Source organism: Brienomyrus brachyistius, chromosome 2 (genome assembly GCF_023856365.1).
Source record: "Brienomyrus brachyistius isolate T26 chromosome 2, BBRACH_0.4, whole genome shotgun sequence".
NCBI lineage: Eukaryota > Metazoa > Chordata > Actinopteri > Osteoglossiformes > Mormyridae > Brienomyrus > Brienomyrus brachyistius.
In genome coordinates, this window is record NC_064534.1 from 16966201 (window position 1) to 16989042 (window position 22842).

The 22842-nt window shown below is 42.8% G+C and overlaps 2 protein-coding genes across 7 annotated transcripts in view; both read right to left on the reverse strand.

The window, feature by feature from the left end:
- Window positions 1-113: 113 nt before the first annotated feature.
- LOC125724053 (collagen alpha-1(V) chain-like) lies at window positions 114-14176 on the reverse strand. 2 transcript variants are annotated; one of them, XM_049001001.1, is made up of 6 exons: window positions 13998-14176; window positions 13516-13636; window positions 2866-3013; window positions 2302-2460; window positions 1543-1735; window positions 114-450 (listed from the first exon to the last, which is right to left on the reverse strand). In XM_049001001.1, exons 2-6 carry the CDS (start codon window positions 13628-13630, stop codon window positions 313-315), a joined length of 753 nt encoding a protein of 250 aa, XP_048856958.1. In that variant the 5' UTR covers window positions 13631-13636; window positions 13998-14176; the 3' UTR covers window positions 114-312. The 2 variants fall into 2 exon arrangements, with proteins under 2 accessions (XP_048856958.1, XP_048856948.1); XM_049000991.1 differs by lacking the exon at window positions 13998-14176 and having other exon boundaries at window positions 13516-13783.
- Window positions 14177-15536: 1360 nt separating this feature from the next.
- cacna1ba (calcium channel, voltage-dependent, N type, alpha 1B subunit, a) overlaps window positions 15537-22842 on the reverse strand; it is a 140595-nt gene continuing 133289 nt past the window's right edge. For 4 of the 5 annotated variants that reach the window (XM_049001113.1, XM_049001114.1, XM_049001111.1 and 1 more), the window contains 3 exons: window positions 21640-21856; window positions 19352-19569; window positions 15537-18709 (listed from right to left, as the gene is read on the reverse strand). In XM_049001113.1, coding sequence (XP_048857070.1) covers window positions 18185-18709; window positions 19352-19569; window positions 21640-21856 — 960 coding nt within the window. In that variant the 3' untranslated portion in view covers window positions 15537-18184. The remainder of the gene's footprint in view (window positions 18710-19351; window positions 19570-21639; window positions 21857-22842) is intronic. The other variant, XM_049001115.1, reaches the window with a different exon arrangement.

Here is a 22842-nt window from a genome sequence, read left to right on the forward strand (position 1 = left end):
ACACAAACACACCACATGATTGGACCGCTCTTACATAGACTGCCCTTAAATCAATAAAAACACAGAGTTCATGTAAAGCGATTACTGTTTTATTCAGCCTGGTAGCAGTGGTAATAACACCCCATTGAGATCATTAGGGAGTGTATTCAGTCTCCCTTATCTCTGTCTTTAGGTATAAAGGATATCTATGCTATGCCCTGAAAGCAGTAAAAACTGTACACGTTACATTCATACAGAATGGAGTGCAGAACCAAAACATTTGGGTGACATACTCTAATCTGGATCTGCGCTTACGGAGGCATGTTCAGAACTCTATACCTCCAGGTGGTGGAGTGTCTTGGCCGTTGGAGTAGGTCTACCTAGGTGCTCACACACTGGCAGGTGGAGGGTACAGTGGTCCCTTGCTGCGTTGGGGTCACCCATTAAAAAGGTCATCTGCCTTAGGTCTCCCTGAATAGGAAATAAAAGAAGACAGGGCAAAGCTTAATGGCGACTAAAAGGTTTTCCGTATCCAAAACGTGTTAGATTCAATTCAGTTTCAATTTAGTTTTATTTGTATAGTGTGTTTTCACAACACTAAATTGTCTCAAAGTGCTTTACATTATTCCTGCTCAAAGCCCCCAGAAAGCAAGCCAGAGGCAACAGTGGCAAGGAAAAACTCCCCAGAAGGAAGAAACCTTGCGAAGAACCAGACTCAATGGGGGAGCCCCCCCTCCAGGGGCCGGCAGGGGGAGTCAGATGAACAAGACGGCAAAGTCCTGATTTACGCTGACCAGATTTTCAGATTTGAGTCTCAATGTGGGGGTCTGTGCTGCTTCTGATGGCAGGACAAACAGTGGTACAGCAACACTTTGGCTTTTCTACGATTACCAGGACTGGCCAGATTATCGTGAGCTAAAGCAGAGCAGTGTGTACCTAGGAAGGCAGCAGTAGAGGGCAACCAGACGTTTCCATGATCCTGTAACTTATAAGGTTTTGCATCCAATTCAAGGGCTCGCTACACTACATTGGCTCTTCTTCGTGTTCATTCATAAGGATGAGAAATTACAAAAATGTACACTGCTGATGAATTTCAGCTTTGAGAGATGTAAGCATTGAGGCATTATGACAGCACGACAATGCAGACACAGCACATCTCTCCTCAGATGTGGCACAGGCATACCACATTCTCATCTCTCTGCTGCCATCAAGTGGCCGACTGCTCAAATGACCCACCTCTGCTTCAATCTCTGTCAATAACCAAAAGGCCAATGCTGGTACACAAGCCCAGGGTCTCCCATTAATCATCTGCCTATGTACTGTGTTTTCACCCATTTTTTTCCTCGCTGTCAGATTAAACTTCACTGTAAGACACTGCCTGATATTCTTAATGCGTTGCTATCACATAGAGTGAGTGAAAGTGGTATGGATTTAGCAATAAGGAGTCAAGAGCGGGAAAAGCAATTAATATAGAGAGAGCTGATTGGCTGCCAGCATTTGGACAGGGGCTGATTGGACGTCCTGTCTGCACAGTGTGCGAACATTAAGTGAACAGGCCACTACCTCATACGGTATCTCAGAGTCCTCAATGATGCCGCCCACCACCAGCAAACTGTCTGTGCTGATGTCCATGCCTGGGTAGCCCCACTTTACGTCTTCCACCAAAACACAGTCCACGTACAGGGCGAGGCTTCCTGCAGACACGGCCACCGACACACGGTGCCATCGGCCATCTGACAGCACACGGACCGGGAACCTTACGGTACGTCAAACATGGAGAAGGTATCATGGAGCCTGGTGGACCACTGCCATCAAACAGTACATTCAGAAAAAGTAATGGAGTCCCTGCAGACAGTCACATTATAACACATATAGAAATATGCTTTATTGAAACAAAACCGGTATTTAATTACTGCACAAACAAGAGATGAAACAGGAACTTTCTAAATTCTCTTCAACAGCAGAAAATAAAGGAAATAAAACAAGAAAATTGTAAGTTAAAAAAGCAGGGTTCAATCATTAGAATGATATAGTGTGTTACCAAATATTAAAGCAATTGTACATACATTTCATATACTTTGTTGAACAGAAATTTCCTTTCAATCAATGATGTTTAAAGTGGACACAGGAGTGCAGTAAAAGGGGAGGGGGGGGATTTAGGATGGTTCCAAGGGCTCCAGACTGACAGGGGCCCTAAAATATTTCGAGCATGATATGCTTTCACAGAGGCCAACATTTCTGGCTGCTCCCTATATCATACAAATGAGTATGACATGCAGGGCAGGCGCCCTAAGCCCGAGGGAGGTTCCCTCCCAGACTTACTCGTAGAGCCGCTGCTGGGTGCTGATGAAAGTGAAGCTATGGCCGCTGAGGCGGATCTGCAGCAGGACGTGACTGTGGGGACTCTGCACGGACAGTAGGGCTCGCTCTTCCGGCTGGGAGCTGCGCAGCTGCATCAGCAGACTGAACTCATCGGCAAACCTGCGGAGACACGTGGCTCACAGAGGGGTCTTCGAGTCTCACTGACTGCGTGCAAACAGGACTAAACAACAAAATAAGTTACACAGTGGATCCTCCCAGCAGTGGTGTTTACCGCCACTCAAGCCACGCATATGCGTGAGATCCCTGAGGTTTGGATGCCCCCTGTTGGCCACAAACAGTCACTACACTGAATATTAACAGCTCGTGTTCCTTATTTAGGAGATGCCGAAGCAGCATGTTCTGCTTATCAGCTACCTGGCTGTGGTCTTCTGACTCTGCTAACAAGCTCTTCATTTTGTTTTTTAAACATCTGGAGGAGGTGTAGGGGCCCCTGAAGTGACAGGTGACTGGGGTCCCAGGAAACAACAAACCTGCCCCTGACTCTTCCTGCATGCACTGAAATACCTGGGTCCAAAAGCCTGGTGAGTTGGCAGAGTAAGAGCAGCGTATTGTCCAATCTGCAGGTCCATGCACTCCTGCGGCCTCGTCCACACAGTCACATTGGTGCTGTTCAGCGCATGCCGGGAGAGTATCTCCAGCAGGTCTATCTCTTCTGGGAGAGAAAGAAAGCAGGGGGGCATCGGATAAGGAGGTCTTTGGCGTCGCAGGAAGACACTTCCAGGAAGGAACCACCTTTGCTGCCTCCCTGTGAACGTAACTCGCACAACCTGCGACTTCAGATTCCGCAGCGACACTTGGCTGGTCCTTCATAAAATCAACATTATCTGCCAGTAATGCTGGCCAGCTCAGCGGGTATGGGGTCTGATGGCCGGGTCCGAAAAGGTTGCGTATTTCAGTCCAGTGCCTGGCAGAACATTCGTATCACTGACTTGGTTCTGTTACTGCAGTGCGGAGTGCTAACTGCACTGCAATGGCACAAAATTGAGAACACATGAGTCAGAACTTGTTTAACAGCAGCCTCCACATGCGTTCGGAGGGACAGGTCCTTCAAAGAGTCCCAGGCACAACCATCAAATAAATATGACCTCCAAGCGGGCTAGAGAACTTCTTGTCAGAAAACATCCTTGGCATCTGATCTCTACATGATAGTCCTTATTAATTTATTAAGGAAAAATAAATTATAAGGTCATTGTTCTTCTGCCTTCTCTTATTTTAACTAAAATGGCTCCCAAACTACGTGCAATTGCTGTGTGGGATAGGCGACAGGTTCACTGTGACTTATACTGCGTAAGTGGGTATGGACAGTAGATGGATGGTACTACACATTTCAGAGTAAATGCCAAATAGTTATTTTACAGTCACGCATGTCCGTTTTTCTCTGTCTAAAATCACTGTGCAATCACCATAATTGGCACCAGTAATGACTTCATGACAGAGTACATCTTAATAAACTACTGGGAAATTAATCACTATAACAGAGTGGACATTAAATAAATGTCTTCAATGGCCAACTGTCAATTCAGGTAAATTACTGTAACTTAGCACTTAAATAGCTCTCCCAGGATTTATGTTCAGACATTAAAGGCCGTAGGATCTTCAGCTTCTTCACACAACCACAGAAGTATTTGCCGCTGTGTGACTCCCTAAACATGATTACATTCACTACCAAAACAACAGCTCAATATGGTTTATATTCGGGTTTTGACCATACCGGGTCCTAAATAGTATTTGTTCTTCATTCATTCTGATGAAGATTCTCTGGGTTTGACAATAGTCTCTTGTCAAATACCTAGCAGGCCACCTTTACGTCATGGACAGATAGACTTATGTTCTCATTTACTTTATCTGCTACAGAGAATCCATAGTTTCATCTTTAACAAACCTTCCAATCCCTAAAGCAGCAAAGCTTACACAGCCCAGACACCACCATGCTTGACCATTCGTCTAAGCTTCTACATATATAGGTTTTTGTATATGTACCTGTATATGTACCTAGGAAATCCGTCTGAGCTTTCCCAACATTAAGGTTTCCCGAAAATAAGGTTAAACCTTAACCCTAACCACAGTATGTTCCAGGGATGTCACTTTTTAACTGAACATTCTTTAAGACATGATGTGAAAAATTCATATTCTAACTGTAATTAACCCCTTAGGGTGTCCAGTTTACATGGGACTTGACTTTTTTATTTTTTTGAAAGATGACTGGCACTGGGGATAAAATACGCTGGAATTGGACCAAATGAGGTCCATGATTAACCCATTTGAATTTTAAAGTGTCACTGTAACCAATAAGTGCATTAGACCCTTTGTTGTAATTTTGTTGTTTGCCGTCTACGGAACCCTTAAGAGGTCAGGGTGGGAAAATATTTATTTAATAGAATTAAGTTCTCTTGCAATACTTTTGCGATCCCCCTACACTTGCCCACTTGCTATTTGCTGCAACATGACAGCAAGGAGAAGCCTAAATAATACAGACATGACCAGTAAAGTGTGCTTTAGTATTAAACTATGGGGGGCAGTGTGCATCATGTGAACATTATGCCAGCAGTTGGAGCGGAAACTGCCAGACGCGCCACAGGTCTGAAATATATTTGAACAAATTGCATTACATTTGAAATTTCTTCTAACTTGATTCTTGAAAAAAGTGACAGCCCTTGTATGTTCATTTTCGTTTTAACAATCCGCGATTTCTGCCTTGTTATGCTGACTTCTCCCAGCATCTTACTAATGATAAAGCTAAAAAAATTAACCCTGTGGTGGCATGGTGGCACAGTAGTTAGCACTGATGCCTTATATCTCTGGGACCTGGGTTCGAGTATCCGCCTGGGTTACGTGTGTGGAGTTTGCATGTTCTCCCCTTGTCGTCGTGGGGTTTCCTTCAGGTATTCCGGTTTCCCCCCAAAGACATGCTGAGGCTAATTGGAGTTACTAAATTGTGCATGTGTGAGTGAATGGTGTGTGAGTGTGCCCTGCGATGGCCTGGCCCCCCGTTCTGGGTTGTTCCCTGCCTTATGCCCATAGCTTCCGGGATAGGCTCCGGACTCTCCATGACCCAGAAGGATAAATAGTTTGGAAAATGGATGGATGTAAGGAATTAACCCAGCAGTGACCGCGAAGGCCTCTGGATCTCTGTAAGTGGTTAGAGAGCAGGGTTGGCTATTCTTATGCAGAAAGGGCAGTGGCGTATGTTTGCTGCTACTCCGCGATTAGAGGACTGATTCGGCTGAAAATAGATAGTATAATGTATAGTCCTCATATAGAAACCTACATACGCACTGGCCCTTTGTGGATAGGACTGTTTTTCAGTATTTTCTGGCTTTCTGGTGGATATTACACCTTGCTAATGGCGAAATTCTGGCTAGCCACCACTCCAGAAAAGACTCAGCTCATTTGCTGACTTTCTCCATTTGAAAAATAAGTGTCTGCCTGTGGTTAGTGGAGCCCCAGAGTCTCAGAAACAGTTTTAGAATCATTTCCAGATCAGCAATTTTCCCTGTCATCTTCATGAATTTCATCTATATTATAGCATGATGAGCCTATGGTATTTGAGTGCTGACTACAACTCGCCGACCATGAAGGCAAATGTTAGCTGTTTCTATTAGATTCAAATTAAGCACGGCTTCCCAGATTACTAGAGTATTCATATTACCCCTTATTTGGCTTAAATCACCTTGAAACTAAAAACTTTTTACCAAACTTTTTGCTGCCTAACAAATTCAATGTTAAAATGTTCAGAAATACACAGACATCTTGACATCACATGGATAGCACTGTTCTGTGACGCATGTAGGTTTTAATATATTATACTTGGGCTGCTGTCAGATTGGCCTCCTTGGTCTTCTTCATCTCTGCTATAAGAGGCAAGGAACATATGCTGTATCCTGGATTAGTGAAAAACACGAGGCGAGTCAGCCTGCATATGTTTCACAGCTGCTGCGGGCATGCTGCAGGTGACTGGTTTATGGCACAAAAAAAAGCCTACAAAATGAAAGAACACCAGTATTTCTGTGGAATGAGGTCAGCGCACAGTGATGCAGATGAGGGCAGGTCCATCTGCTATACAGTTACGGCAGTTTCTGATGAACCCGCCCGCGGAGATGCAACGATCTGTTCCGCATAGAACTATATCAGCTATTAATGGGTTTTAAAGATGCAAGAGAGAGAGAGAAAACACTCAGCAACTTAATATGAGATTCAGCTTCAATAATAAATCCAGCCATCCATCCATCTTCCAACCTATAGGCTATCCCAGGCAGCATAGGACACAAGGTAGGGGTACAACTTAAATGGGACGCTGTTCTATCACAGGGCACCCATTCAGACACACAACCGTACTCCATTGGGCAATTCAGAGATGCTAATTAGTCTGACTGCATGGATTTAGAAACAGACCTGGATACCCAGAGGAAACCTGCATGACGTGGGGAAAAAACATACAGCCTAGAAACTTAATCCCATTTTCCTGTGCATGTTTATTCAAATATACAGAGAAACAGATAGGCCGAATCTTATTGCTCCTCTGAGTGGTGGAGCACCTATTTCAAAGTGGGCACCCAATTCAGTTTCTCTATTAAACTCTAAAGCAATGTACAAGTGAGAATCAGAGAGCAGAGTCAGACTGTGTCCATGGAGTGATTGGGGTCAAGGGCATTGATCAAGGGCCCAGTGCTAGAATTACTCTCCCAGCTATGAGATTTGAACTAGCAACCTTCAGATCCTAACCCTACTGTCCCCATAACACTGGGGCTGCTCTGACTCAATATCCTTAAGTACAAGGTATCACACAGTCTGAGCTCTACACCATAGTTAGGCTGCTCTTCATCTTGCAGTGATAAATTTAGCTCTGACTCCTGACACAAGCTCACGCAGAATGACAGTGACGGAGTGGCACCAGTCAAGTTTGCCTGTCGCACAGATCTACTGACTAGTTATAATCTGAACTGCCCATGCAATAGCCGTATGACTAGAATGCTAACTGGGGGGATGTCTCTCTGCAGCAAGCTGCTATAGAAACTAGCATGATGAATGTGTAAGTTTATTTACCACACTATAATATAGACTGTATGCAAATGCATCCACATTGAAAACCAAATATCAGCTAAAGTTAATGGAAAATGCATGTAACTTTTCTAGGATACTTTGAGATAATAGCCTCTCGGACTTTATCAGAAAAGCTTACAATTGAGCCTCCTGTCCACAAAATAAACTCCAACTGCACATCTTTTCCTCTTTATTTCTCTGTGCGTAAGAATGATAGTAGAAATGCAATTGGCACAGTCTCACCCAGCTGATAAAAAACCATTATTGCTGAAGAGGCCAAATAAGATTCTCAATTCAGGGCTTCGATCGATTAAACAAATATGTTTCCATGGCTCTGGGTCAAAGGTAAGGTAAGAGCATCCTGGCCCTCTTTTAATTATCTGGGTTAAGAAAGTCTTTATGTAGGGTCCAAATAACAAGGCAATTAAGATTGCTGTGAACCAGATTATGTTTTGACTCAAGACGGTAATTTGCTGATTATAACAACAAGGGCCAGGTGAACATCAAAATGAAACCCTTTCATGTTGAAAAGACAGGTACAGGCATGCGGCACAACGATTCAAGTCATACGAGGTACTGGACAAGGCCAGCTACTGGGAACAGTTAATTGTGGATAAAATGATGCTGATGTTTTGCTAAGAAATTAGCTGGAGCACCGCGACACAAAAAAGTCAACAGGCCAATCACAGCACAGCCCAGCTAACAACACACCTCCTAATGCGCTTTTTGTCTTTAAACCAGTCCTTTATCGTGTTTTCAATTCATCATATTTATATAGGCGTCCTTTCTTGAGACATCTAGTGCAATTACACCTGCCAAAGAAATTCCGACAATGGCATTATCTGTCATTATGCCTGGCACTCCTCGAGCCCCTCCTTATCCAAATGGATCTTCATTAAAGAGAATAAGGAGGAGGGTAAGCAGGCTTAAACCCGGAGACTTTACCCTACAGATGGATGCACACCAGCAGCCTATCCATGAATCTTAAGAGTCTGGCAACCAAAAGTATCCAGAAGTATTTATGGCACAAAGAAATGCTCAACTGAATGTTAATTACCAAGGTTTCAGAAGTCGGAGAGTCTGCCAGGACTAAGAGGCTGCATAATACCTCAAACTCAGACAACTTAAACTTATTTTTTCCGAGGCTTTGAATTAACGAGCGCTCTTACAAATCCTTACATTTTCTGACCACTTATTCAGTGCATGGCTGTGGTACTACTAAGACACGTAAAGGGAAAATGACCTACATCTGATTTTTGCACTATAAGAAATGGGAAGTTGGGGGGTCTGGTGGGGAGCCTTGTGTCCTCACACTTTCAGGGTTGGGGTTTTGAATCTTGTTTTCTTCTGCTGTTGTTCTCCCTGTGTCAACTGGTACCTCCAAACTGACCAATAGAGTGTGATTGGGTCTGTATGTATACAGTGTGATTGGTGCTCTTCTGCTTGGGATTGGCTTCAGCCCCAATTCCACCAGCATTACAATATAAACATTTAAATGGCCAGGTTAAAATCTTATTTTAACATTGTAATTTATTCTCAAAATAAAGCATTTCACTATTCGCACTACCTAGATTGGTAATGGAAAGCTCTGTTGCTCACTTCCTGCCTCTAGTTGATGAACGGGGCCGAGAAGTGAGATATGACGCTCTTTTGATTTTAAATAGAATGGAAATGGTGAACGAGCAGATGCAACAACCCCAGTACGTAAACCCTGCTGCGTGGGCCAACGGATCTCTCATTGACCTTCATTTACATACATTGTTTCAAGATCGTCAGGTGTGTATATTTCAGTGATAATGTTAAAACTATATTATATGCAATTACTGTTGGTTTAATTCATAAATAGCCCTGTTAATTCAATAAAATATTTAAATGGGAAATTTTATGGTACCAGTTTAGCGCTGAGGGCAGTATGGTGGTGAGGTGGTTAGCACTTTCGCCTCACACCTCTGGAATTGGGGTACAAGTTTCCACCATGGCTCTGCGTATGTACATGTATGCATGTTCTTCCTGGGCTGTCATAGGCTTTGCTGTGGGTACTCTGGTTTCTAACTACAGCCCAAAAACATGCTAAGGTGAACCGGAGTTGTCAATTTGCCTGTAGATGGACATATGTGCCCTGTGATTGGTTGGTGGCCCACCCAGGGTTATTCCCTGTCTTACCCTTAGCTTCTGGGATAGGCTCTAAAGTTCCACAACCTTGCATGGGACAAGCAGGTAAAGAAAATGGATGGATGATTTAGTATTGATATCACAGTCAAAATTTTGGTATCGATCCAACTTTACTGTGTATGCAGCATACACATACAACAATAGTCTGTTATGTATTCTGTCCCACACAGTAGGATAATTTACAGTTAATGTACTCTGCCATCCACCAGGTGAATCACAAAACCTAATCGCTTGATGATTTCCCAGAAAACACAAGCCTGCCAAGTGGAGTCAAAATATGCTGGTAATCACATTTTCATCTCTTCCTGTGCTTCTGTAAGTGAACTGAGAGAAAAGCTTCAGCGAGAGCCAAGACACTGTCATCAGAATCGAGGGAGAGAAAAATGGGACAGAAAACACACAGTTAAAATGGGGGGGGGGGGGGGGGGGGGTAACAGAGGGAATCATACCCAGCGTTAAATAGTACTATGGATCATAGTCACAGGAGATGTACCAAAATGCATCTTTATGATTATACTACAAAACAGTCATTGTTTATTAAGTAAGAATTATCAGTGTTGTTTCAGTGCACTGGATAATTTAGATCAAGAATTTTGTGCAGTCAGGGGTCAACCAACTACAGGTGATAAAATAAATGATAATATCAATAAAGCAGTACTCTGTAGTGTATATGGCTTCCCCTGTCAGTTTGGCAGAGACCTTTACTGTACTTACCAGGCCCAAAGAGCTAAGTGTGCTGGGATATCAAACATCCCTAATCCCAGTTTTTCATTAATTCAAGGTTCCATGTTAGGTACAGAATATTGATAACTCCTGGGCAATAAAGCAATTGTTTTTACAGACTGATAAAACACAATAAGTGTGATGGTCACACAATAATATGGACATTGCTGCCTTGGGAAAGGTGCAACGTAGGGCGACGAGAATGATTCCTGGTCTTAGAGGAATGTCTTATGAGGAGAGGTTAGCTGAGCTGAATCTGTTTAGCTTCAAGCACAGGAGACTAAGGGTGGGGGGACATGATCCAGGTATATAAGATTCTAATAGGTCTGGATGCTGGCTACTTCAGTATTAGCTTAAATACTAGAACTCGTGGCCATACTGTAAGTGGAAATTAGCAGTAGAACATTTTAAAATGAATTTGAGAAAACACTTCTTTACAAAGCGTGTAGTTAGAGTATGGAATAGTCTTCCTGCTAGTGTAGCGCAAGCTAACGCCCTGGGTTCCTTTAAATTAGAGCTAGATAAGATTTTAACAACTCTGACTACTGTATTAGTTAAATTCCTCGGCAACGAATTCCTTGGCGTTTCTTATGTTCTTAATAAGTGTGATGGTCAGAGAGACAGCCACGCGATGCAGCAGTCATGTGGAGAAGCATAACAGCTTGCCGGACTGTGCGTGTATCTTTTCAATCTGACGGGCAAACAGTCTTCGTCATCATGGTTCCCTTTAAATTCAGTGAGTGTCAAGTGGTGATATTTGGATTAAAGTGAGCACTAGGTGCATCTAGCAAGAGTTAATTGGTAGCAGACAATATGTAGACCATCTGTATAGCTGAAAAATAACTATCAAAAAAGCTTTAAATGGTACATTGGATGTTGGATAGATAGCCTGGGAACTGTAGAAACATATGGAGGACATCTGTATGGAAAAGTTTTAAAAGACTAATGTAAGACTGTTGGAAGTTTTCCTAAAATGTCCTTAATCCCAATGGACTAAAGTCCAAGGAATTTACAATAAGCACTATTTACCCTACTGTGCACAACATCTCAGCTATTTGTCATGCACATATTGAAATCTGGTTACCAATGCAAGTTGTCTACCCCACCAGAGGGTACAACAGCAGTACGTATAAAGGGTGATGACAGAAATGCGTTAGATTACATAAGAGGTTAGGATTAATAATGATAATGTTCGCAAAGGTATCGTTTTTGTATTTAACTAGCATCTCTTCTGAAAACTTACTATTCTATGAATTTGTTGAGTGAAGTCATGGCACCTTTGGCTTTGAGATGTTCTTCAAAGGAATATAAAGCAATTTAGGCTAAAGCCCTCTTATCTATACCATTTTTGTTACTGAATACAGCAGCTCAACATAACATCAGGCGATGAATCATCACAGTTCATTTGCTAAATTACTTGAGAGAGCCTGAGTCACGATACACATATGTAAGACACCACTGAGGTCACAAATCCCCCAGCTATACTTGCCTTATTAACTTATTGTTCATTAAGTATGATTAAAATTGGATTTGCAGTGCTTATATTGTTCTTCTTTGAAAAGTGTTTTTGTGTAACTGTATCTCCATGATGTACATTTTGACTGCATCAAAAATAATTCCCAAATGAACATGCAGGCGAAATACATTATTAATGTACAACAGGGTGAAACAGGTTGGCTATTGCACATATTTGAATTAACTCAAAGATTATTTACTGTGCTTTTTGGGTGGGGTTTTAAGCGAAATAATAATGGATATTATTTCAACAGGACAATTCGACTTGGAAGCAAACTTCATAACAAGCTCAGAGGATCATTTCACTCTTTTGGATCATGTCTCCTCTATAGCCAGAATCAGGAGCAATGACACAATCATTTATTCTGAAAAACCTAAACTCGTCAAGTTGAGATATCATTAATTTACACTTAAACAGACCGTTAGACTCTTTTTGTAAAAGAACAAAATCAACAAAACTAGAAAAGCATTTGGGTGTATTTCTCTAATCTTAATTTTAATTTTGAAAAACGTATTAATTTTGTGCACAGTAAGCAATGGCAATCTCTCATATGAACCAAAACAATCATCGCTGGAATGTACTGAATATTATGGAGCTCTTGCGATATAATGACACATAGATGCTGCTAGCACACGTGAAAACTTAAAAGCTCTAGGAACAAAGACACACTCTGTGAAGCCCCTGATCGCTGGCAAAAGCAGTAATAGGTTGGGCAATATTATATGGCTATTATGTACCATATCATGTAAGATGGGCTAACTTTCATTTTAGCAGCGATTATTTTAACATACAAGTGTTTTCCTTCACTTTTAATGTTGCTTCCAAAGTGCTTCCACATAACTGATGCTTTCGCTCTATATTTGGACCCTCCTCCGCTACATGCGGCATCTACCTGCTGCCATATGGCTGAGTAATTGAGTAATTAATCGATGCTTTTTGATAATCGAATAATCAAGTTCAGTCAGTACTCGTGAAAGCTCAACAAAACATAATTAATTATTTACACTAAGCATAAAACTGTATTCCATCCATCCATCAACTTGTCATCTACTCTGGGGATGAGAGGAATACATAACAAGATACCTTTAGTTAGTCAAATCCTGTATAACAGCGGCATCACGAGGTAAGTGGTCACATTGAATAGCAGTTAAAAGTAAGCCTTAAGCATAAAAACACATTTTGATATACATATTAATTTAGTCAGATACCTTCATAATTTTGAAGCCTAACTTAGGAAAATTTGCGAAATTACGACCGACATAATTCAATAGGCTAAAAGGATTCTTCAGGGGAAAGGCGTTTAAAAGGCACTATGTACATTTTATGCCAGCACACGGATTTTACAGAATATTTTAAAATGTTAATTAGCTAATTCTCTCCTGTGCGAAGACTAGGCCTAATTAGTGTTCAACAGACATTTGTTCAAAGTACATTAAATTAAGCAATTTGCTGTAACCGCTTGGCATGCCATAATAATGTTTACTATATTTATATCAGTACATGTCGGGCTTAAAATATATTATATTAAAGTAAAACTGAATCTGCTTGAGCACGCATGCGGCATTATTATTGTACCAATATTAATATTAGTGTATTAAAGTCATTTTCATGGTGCACTTGATGATTTAAATACTGAAAACCAGTAGCAGCCTTACAGTAGACGATCACCTGTATGAACCAGTTTCAATTGGAAATCGTCTTACCTGTGACGGGCATCCCCGACCCCATCTCAGCGGAATCGCCCTGACCAGCATCAGTAAAAGCGCTGACTGTAGCAAGCATCGTGGTCAAGAACACCCACGCTGTCCGGATACGCATATCTGTCTTATCATTAAGAAAAACAACGGAAATTTCTTTTTCAAGGTGAAACTTTTCTTGACAGTTGAAAGAACGTCTCTATAGTGCTTATAATAATATGATATTCCTTTGTTTGCAGATCGCATAAAGTAAACCGACTTTCCCGTTGTTGTGTGACCCTTTATGTGCTGCCAGACTTTTGGCCGTGGTCCCCGCCCACGCGCTTCCTCCAGACAGATGAAGGGAGATAAATGCTGTCTCATCGCAAGACCTCACGCTCCACGGCTAATGCAAGAAGCACGGCGGCTTCACTTCCAATTAGGCCATTTTAAATAGCACAATACAGAATAGGCTACTATAAATAATAAGTTATTATATACGGTGGTACCTTGGAACACGAACTTAATTCGTTCCAGAAGACCAGTCCAGTTGCGATTTAGTCGAGGTCCAGGTCGAATATCCCCATAAGAAATAAGGTAAATGCATTTTCTGGCCCTCAAATGATTGCCTATTTAAACTTATTTACCTATCTAACTAATGATAAAAATCATCGACAATCAATGTAAAACTAAGGTGAAAAAACATGAAATAAAAGACAACCCTCTACTCCGAAACGAGAGCAGACACATGCACAAGTTTAAGTTCTAGTTACTCTCACTCTTCCTCTTTGGTTTGCTGCTATCACTATTACTTTCTTAGGGGGGCAATTACTGTATCATTAAATTTACTGCAAATAAAGCACAAAAGTTCACACCGAAAACAGTTTTCGCGCGTCGAGAGGTACCGCGATTCTGAGAGCGATTCATTGGCGTCAGCATGCCAGTAGGTCAGTTTGCCTTTGTTTCAGCCCATCAGAAACGCGTCTCGATCCGTACAAGTTTTAGTAGAAACGGTGAAGTTCCAAGATTTCGGTCGAGGTATAAGACGAAAAAAATTCAACAGAACCGGTCGATGACCGAGTTGGTCGAGTTTAGAGACGTTCCAGTTCCACTGTATAAGCATAATAATCATGAGAGAAACACAGAAGTAAAACAGCGACCCTATATCAGGGCATGTTAATGGGGCCTGATATCTTACGTTTATTATTCCTGTTATACTGATGATTTTTTTTGTATTCATATTACAGCTTTGGTAATTACATGTGTACACGTCATACCCTGTGAACCTAACTTAATTTGTAAGTCTTTTGAAAGCCCCATCCCATGTACGTTCACACTGGAAATATCTCCTGTTTTGTGTATTGCGTCATATTTCTTTAGTGTCTGCAAAGTAATGTAGCATATAATGTGTTTATAAAATGCAATTCTGAAATTATTTCACGAAAGAACAACAGATAGACAAGTTGCTTACAAATGACAGTCGTAATCAGACGAGATTTTTTTTTCCTAACGTTTTATTTTAGTTCAAGGACTTTGCTTCATACAAAATGTAACTGTAGAAACAACTGCAGAATTCAAAGTCTGGCCAATAAACATAAAACAGGCAGCAAACGACTCAATCCCACGACCCACTTGAGGTCAGTTCCATCTCTTACATTGTGGAACGTTAATATCGCCCAACACTGTTTTATAATATAAAGTTTTCTTTTCTTATTCACAAACCCCCTTTATTTATATCAAAGGTCATTAAAAATGAATGACAAAAGAAATACATTGTATCAAAAAAGTACGAAGTTAAACAATGTTTTTGCTCACATGCACATACGTGGTTCACATGCAGACTACTTTTTTAAGTACAGCCACACCTCAACAGGAATTAGTTTGCACAAACAAAAGAGGAGGTAATTCATATTTGGCAACCAACAGTGATCAAATTGTGAAAGATTTTCCTCCTTAAAAAGAAGAAACAACATATTTGTTGAACAGATGAAGGAAATGTACCATTAAGGGCAGGACACTGACGATGCCCCCCCCCCCCCCCCCCCCCCCCCCCAAACCCTTTCCAAACCATGGTGACGTATGGGGCCATGGGTGTACAGGAGGAAAATGATGAAGTTACAGAAATGTGAAGGTCCTTTTTTTGTTGTACAGAAAAACTAATCTTGAACATGGACATGTGATGTCATAGTCTACACACAAGTGTAAAACTATCAGTCACCTGATGGTTGGTAAACCTAGTGGGTTATAGGAAAAACAAATGAGTCATTTACTTTTTCCATATTGTGATTATTTTTTCGTTTTGCTTCAGTGTAGTCAAAGTGATTAAATCTCAAGCATGCAATTTTCAGATATATCAACTTGCGGAAATTCTGTTCAAATATCCTTTTTTCCCCCCTAAATCATTGTGCCTTTATGCATTTTTTATTTGATACTTTTCATTTTATACATTTTATATAAAAAAGGATTTGGTCACAATCATGCTGAAGCCTGAATCTGAAGATCCCAGCACGTAAAGCTACAGAACGGATGATGTTTTTTTTTCTCAAAGTGTCATCTTGTTGCATAGCCCTGCTTTCGTAATGAACCCGGCATCCACAGAGCCCTGACAGATTGTGGTCATGGTAACAGCATCTGGCTCCAACACCTTTCCCTTGACATCCAGTTGATGTGTGAAAGAGTGGAGCGTTTGGATCCAGCACAGTAAAGACAACTCAGTTCTGCTACAGGTGTAGGGAGGACTCTGTGATGGTGCCCCAGGCTGCCCTTCTCCGGAGCGTTGCGTGGAAATGGCACTGGATGGCGATCTAGAGCCTCTGAAAGTCTCCTTGTATTTACTACACCTAAGTACTACTGACTTAATGACTGACTTAGGTAGAGTCAGCAATACATAAGGTAATATAATCAATATATACACAATTTCATATTAAAGCAAGTAAAAAAAAAAAAAAAACAGTTCTGTTTACATGACGTTTATTTATCACTGTGTATGAATATTCTTAGCAATGGACCGATGTGTTAAAAATGTCCCATTGAAAGAATTTCATATGTAGCAGGCAAAGAGACACACACAAACTGGGCCTGGTTCGGAAAGCAAGAAATATCAGCAGCAGGAATCACAGCGCCTTCAACTGGGACGCGGAGGGACCCAGTGGGCTGGTAGCACTGCCTCCACAGGGCGTTACACTATCACCAGGGCTCTGTATCCTCTTCTTATAAAGTACTGCAATCTTAATGACTTCAGAAACTATTTTCCTTGTTCATTCTCAAAGTGTAACATTGAAATAAATAGCAATAGCTAGCAATGCTTTCTCCAAGTACCCTTAAGAGAAAACGAAATAAGCATCATTACTATACGTGTTCATAACCTTTCACAACCAAGTTAAAGACTCAAACATGCAATTGTGATACTCTGGTTACATAGTTCCTGTTGGACTGATATACAACTAATGCAGTTTTCATATTTGTTTTATATTCAAATGTATATACCTTTATACTAGGTTCTCTTATTTCTGTTCAGGATTAATAAAAACAAATAAAAAATAAAACCGTAAAAAAAAATCCCCGTTTCCACCTAAACATCCATTTTGTAAATTCTAGATTACAATCATGAGACAGTTCGCATCCAACATCAAGGACCTGACGTTCTCTATGAGGCCTAGTACACGTCCCTCATTTCTATTAAACCACTCCCTCCCTTAAGTCTTGATGCAGTGAAAAAAAGGTTGAGGTTGCATCATTACTGCAAGATATTTAAAAGGTTAGGCACTTGGTAATTAACAACAGGAGCAGTACGTAGGAAACATTAGACCTGACATGATAGTGAACCGTAAGCCGTTTACATAAAACAGAGTTCATCTTTACAGTTTACAAAAAACACAGATAATGAATAGATAAAAGTCCTATCGTAGCTTATTAAAAGACAAATTACGTTTAACTCTTTTCTTTGTCGGGATAACAGTAACGGTGATTTGGGCATAAATGTAAAACAGCAGCAAATGAAGAATAATCTCAGAATATAGTCTGTAATAAATATGCTTCTAAGAAGGACTGAGTAGCTCTTCTATATAAACAGTGATAGTGATATTCTAAAGCAGAGATGAACGCGGGGCCAAAACGCAGAGCATTTTCCGCATTCCCTGTACCATGAGAAGTCTCCCCTGGAAATGTCCTCTGGGACACCATGAAGGACACTGAACTGACTGTGTTCCTGGGGTCACTGTCTCACACTGCGAGGCCATGTCCATTCACACAGGAGGACCGTGACCCCGGACAGGCGCACTGCAGAGGTACACGGGCCTCTGGTTGCTGATCGACCGGAGGAGAACATTTTCGTCATGTCAGACCCACATGTCACATCCCTGTCCCTCGTGTTTTCGCGTCACCAAATGCCACCCGCCATTAGTGCAAAAAGAGCCAACAAAACCCAAAACACCGACATTATTTTTGATCGCTTACAGATCCGGAAGGCCATTTTCTCTTTTTTTTTTAAATTCTAAAAGCCGATGCTTTTTCTGGATGCATGGTCCCCCCCCCGCCGTCCCGCCTTTCGTTAAAAGGATGCATATACACACACACACACAATAGGAGTGTAAACTACCGCCCTCACAAAAGATGATAAAACTCATCACATTTCCCAGAAAACGCTTTCGGAAAACCCGTCTACAAGAAGTTGGCGTCCCCTCATGTTGAAATCATGCTAGCACCAGTCGTCCTCTTTGCCCTTGTGGTGGTACCTGGGGCCCCTGGCCCTGGGGACGCCCACCAGGGTGCAGTGGTATCCATTGGGAACCCCGCGACTTTGCGCAGGTGGTGGAGGGATGGCCACTAAGTGAGGGGTAGTAGTCAATGAGGGGGGACCAGCGTAGGAGCCCGCCGAGCCCTGGGGAGCAGCCTGCTCCTCCGCGGGGCTGCCCTGCATCCCGCCCTGTACCTGCGGGTCACTGTGAGCCAAGTGGGGCTCGGAGCCAATGCGGGAGACAGGCGGCGGTGAGTCCAACTGCAGGAGGGCTACGTGCTCCGACAGCCCGCGGCTCAGCCTGCCCAGGCACAATGAGGGCGGTCTGACCTGGGCGGTGCCGAACGGCACAGGGGAGGAGTTGGCGGTCCGATAGGTCACACCGGGACGGGGGGTGAGGGGAGTCTGGGGCAGCTGTCTGCGTCCCTGGGGAGAACTAGCCCCCGACGTCAACATCACCGGGCTGCCTTTAGCTGAACCACTGCCCTACATGAAAATTGGAACAAAGCAAAATCAAAACAATAAAAACGATGAATACGACATGACGGGGGGGAGGAGTGCAGGACAGGGGGGTGAGAAAATGGACATATACATAAGAAGGGTTCAATGCGGATGAGAGACAGACAGGATGAGAGAGAAGAAGGGCCGGGTGGTACAGGGCGACGCGGAGATGGGTGTCAGCACAGGGAAATAAAAATGGCACAGCAGACGGGCGAGATGTGGGGGGGGCGAGGTGAAGGAGAGAGTGGAGACAAAGGTGAAAAGCCATGAGTTCCAGGTGCCTTGAACACCAAGGGCAGAGCAAAAAGAGAGAAAGAGTCTGATGCAGCACCAGAGAAACGACATCTGGGCTGAACTCACAGGAGTACGAGACACGGTGGCATCTTCTCATACACAGAAAATGTATTTTTGTCTTTCCTTTTTGCATTCGTTCTCAGTCACGCCTTATTTGTATGTTTATACATTTCATAGTTTTCCTTCTGAGGAACATGTCCTGGTGTAGCTTAAAGCTAGACCTCATAACAAACCCTCTCTATGTCGTCCTAAACAGGTCTGGTCAGGCTTCCTGGCTACCCTCCGATCATGTGCTTACCGGCCCCCTATCAGCCCCCTGCCCGCCTCACGCACCTGCCTGCTGGCGGCCGACTCTTGGGCCTCGTTCGGCGACACTGAGCGGCTGGCGCCTGCCGACTTGGTGTGGCAGTGCTCACGGCTGCCGTAGCGGTCACATGAGTAGTACCGTTGCTTCTCCGAGGACGCGGAGTGGTGCTTCCTCTCGTGGGAGCGGCCGCGGTCATGTGCTCGATCCCGGGACGATGGTGTGGCTGGTAGCTCCCCAGGAGTACCTGAGTACCAAAGGGTTAACAGGGCAAACTGACATCACTAACCCTTATGTTTGTGCGAAGATGATTATTCTGTAAAATACCTAAAAATTAAAAAGACCTCTCTATTATAATTGATAATTGCCATAATACTGTATACGCACACATAATCCAGTGTTTTTCCTTCTGGGATAGTAATTTAGGTTCATTTCTGTATCTCCCGGTATAGAATAGACTTAGACATTCTGGCCTCTGATGTTTTCACACAGACAGCCGTCTAAAACCTGTCCACATTTTTTCACCTCCTAAATTCTTCGTTCTGCCTTCACCGTTGCCCCACTGAGACGTGGTTGTAAATCAGAGGGTTACTGGGTCTGCATGCCGGTCCGGCCTTTTTATCTCCGTAATGGGGGCCAGCTGCAGGCTGCCACACTTACACTTAGCGCCCTGATGCTGCCGCGCAGCAAGCACTGATCTCTCACAGACGAGCCCTGGGAGTCTAAAACTAGACATTCCATTCAGGCTGCATTACTCAATCATACTGTTGACAGGCATCTTACTGCGAATCTCATAACCAATCTGAATTTAAATATCATTAGTTTACTAGTGGTAACTCTATGAGACTCTATGAGAAATTAGCTTGCTTTAGTTCTGTATTACATGAACCAGGGTTTTAGCATGTGACTCAGTAGGTTATAACTCTGTACCCATAATCAGAAGGTTGCTGATTCAAATCCCAGGGCTGGCAGAGTGATTTCACTGTCAGACCTTTAACTCCCAATTGCTCCGGGAACTGTGTGAGCCTGCTTTCTCAGCTGCATGCTGCTTTGGTTAAAACCGTAAGTAGAATATGAATCAGCCACCAGCTATTGATTATTAGAGAATGGCTATGAACACACCAGCCCACTACAGCCGCCCAAAGATTAACCCTAAAAGAAAAAGTGCGCTATTAGGTATAGAGCAGCTAAGTGTTGCGATAACTGCAATCATCAAAAACCAAGGGGACATAATTGACAGGAAAGCAGGGTGTTTTTCAGCAAAGGAGCTGCTCTCCCTCTCTGCCAGTCTAGGACACCTTCCTGCAAAATCAGATGACATGATGAAGGATGTCTCCATCTGAGTGTGGCCTTACTGCACAAAAAGGGGCTCCGTGCAGATGGACAGAGGTACAGGGATCTCGGGGGGGCTTAACCTGGCAGCAGTGTTAACACTCATGCTGCGGCTGATGCACGTAAAGCCCTTGTGGGAATTTCACCAACACAAAAATGTTCTGAGGGCAGAATGAAAAATGATTGGCTCAGAGAGATAACCAATCAGATTGTAGAGGAGGTGGGTCCAAGCAACTAGAGGAGGCAGGATCAGATATCTTGGTTTTTTGTTCTGCCCTCAGAACATTTTTGTGTAAGTAAAACTCCCATGCGCTCGCAAAGTCTGTCACTGCACACTGCGGACCGTGGGCAAAATTAAAGCGGGCTACTCGAAAGTCAGAGGCTTTTTGTAGGCGAGATGGGAGATGGACTGGCTGTGGGGACATGGGTGTCACTGCTGCGATCCCAGTCCTGTTTGGGACAAAGTGTCAGGTCCCAGACACCATGCACTTTAACCTAGCAGTAACCAGATTCAGATCAGGGTATTTTACTGTTGTGTTTATGCGATAGTGGGGGGCATGGTAGAGGGTTAGGATGCTGTTTGGCATGTGATTGTTAAGGCATCAGTTCAGTGATAAAACTTTCATGCAAGGGCGCATCCGAATTTACACTCAGTATGGCCCAGGAACACAGGGCTTCTGAAGCAGGGGCTAAAATCCACCTGGTTGACTGCACCAGTCTAACGTGGACCCAATGAGAAATGGATTCATTGGCTGTTGTTTTACGCAGCTGTTGCCGTGGTGAATGACTCCGATCAAGCAGAAAATCAAAACAGTTTGAAAAAGCAGACTGAGTACGTATGAGAACAGAAATTGCTTCATTGATTATTATATTTCTTTTTCATTCAGTTCTCAGTTGATTTATGTACAGAACAACAACAGCAATACACACGTAGAGATAGCTAATGTAGAGCAGGCTGGCCTGCCATCGTGTCAAGGCCACCGACCTGCAGTGGTGGTAGGCTGCCGACTGGGAGACCTGTCCAGTGACCTCTGCTTCCTCTCCTTCTCCCGGCGGTGGCGGCAGTGATGGTGGTGGTGATGGTGGTGCGACCTCGTTGGTGCCGGCCGCTCATGGACGTGCTCATGCACACTGGCCTCCGGGGGGCGCTGTGGGGCCAACGTGGATACGGAGCGCTTCATGGGACTCCCATCAGGAATAGGCTGCCAGAAACAGGAAGTTGGTCAGAAGACCGGTGATGAGAAATTTCAGAACGAAAACCGGCATGCAGGGGAAAATGCTAGCCTCGGAATGCATGCCTCATGTTTTCTGCTTTTGTCTCTTCCATTAATCCATCATGTGGGTAATATGTATGTGGTATAGCTTTTAACTGGCTTGGTCAAAGGTAGTTTAGCTTTTTAGGCACAGATGAGCCTCAAATAAGCGTGGAAAGAATTTCACTGTAACCTTTTTAAGGCGACTGCTGAGGCAAGGTGAAGCACTCATTATCTCCCCCTAGTGGAGCATTCCTCTCAGCATTCTGTAATTCTCTCCACATACACTAGGAGTTAAACGTTTTTGCAAACCACAGGTTTTTACCACTTTTCCATTTATTTCATAAACTGCAGATTTTTTATTCTTGTTAATCATTGCAAAGTTAAGTGAACAACTATAAATAAATAAAACAAGCAGTAAACAAGTCAAACAAGTTTCCCTTATAAAATGGAAAGAGTATGTAACAGCGCATGTCCGACATCCTGTTAACTGGCTGTGTGGTGATGGCATAGTCAAATTCTAAGCTAACCTTTAAATGCACTAGTTAACTGTTTCATCCCTTAAAACAGAGCAATATTTTAATGTCCCTTGTGGAATGAATGCTGTGAATTTTCTCTGCTGTTATAACTGCTAGACGAGGTTACTTTGATGAATCAAAGACATTACATTTTCTTGCTAATAAAGGTACTCAAGTGGTGAACATAATGTAAACGTATTTGTTAGCAAAGAATATGTATTCTTAGTAAATGTTAAGTAACAGGCAAACGTTGAAAAGTTCACTGTGTGCAAAAACCTGGTACTGTAAGTAAAAGTAAGTAAAATAAAAAACAAACACTGGCATCTTTCCACAGTGCAGAGTTTACAAAAATGAGCCTCTAAAGCATCAAAGCTTTCAAAGCTTCAAGAACGTGGCAAGTGGGCTTAACACCTGCAG

Bases quoted from the DNA above. Each gene is read 5' to 3' on its own strand.
- LOC125724053 (XM_049001001.1), bottom strand. From the start codon at position 13,630: ATGCGTATCCGGACAGCGTGGGTGTTCTTGACCACGATGCTTGCTACA. The intron at 1,736-2,301 runs GTAAGTCTGGGA...ACGTACCGTAAG, and splicing joins ACCCAGCAGCGGCTCTACGA to GTTCCCGGTCCGTGTGCTGT. The intron at 451-1,542 runs GTAGTGGCCTGT...TTTCCTATTCAG, and splicing joins ACTCTGAGATACCGTATGAG to GGAGACCTAAGGCAGATGAC.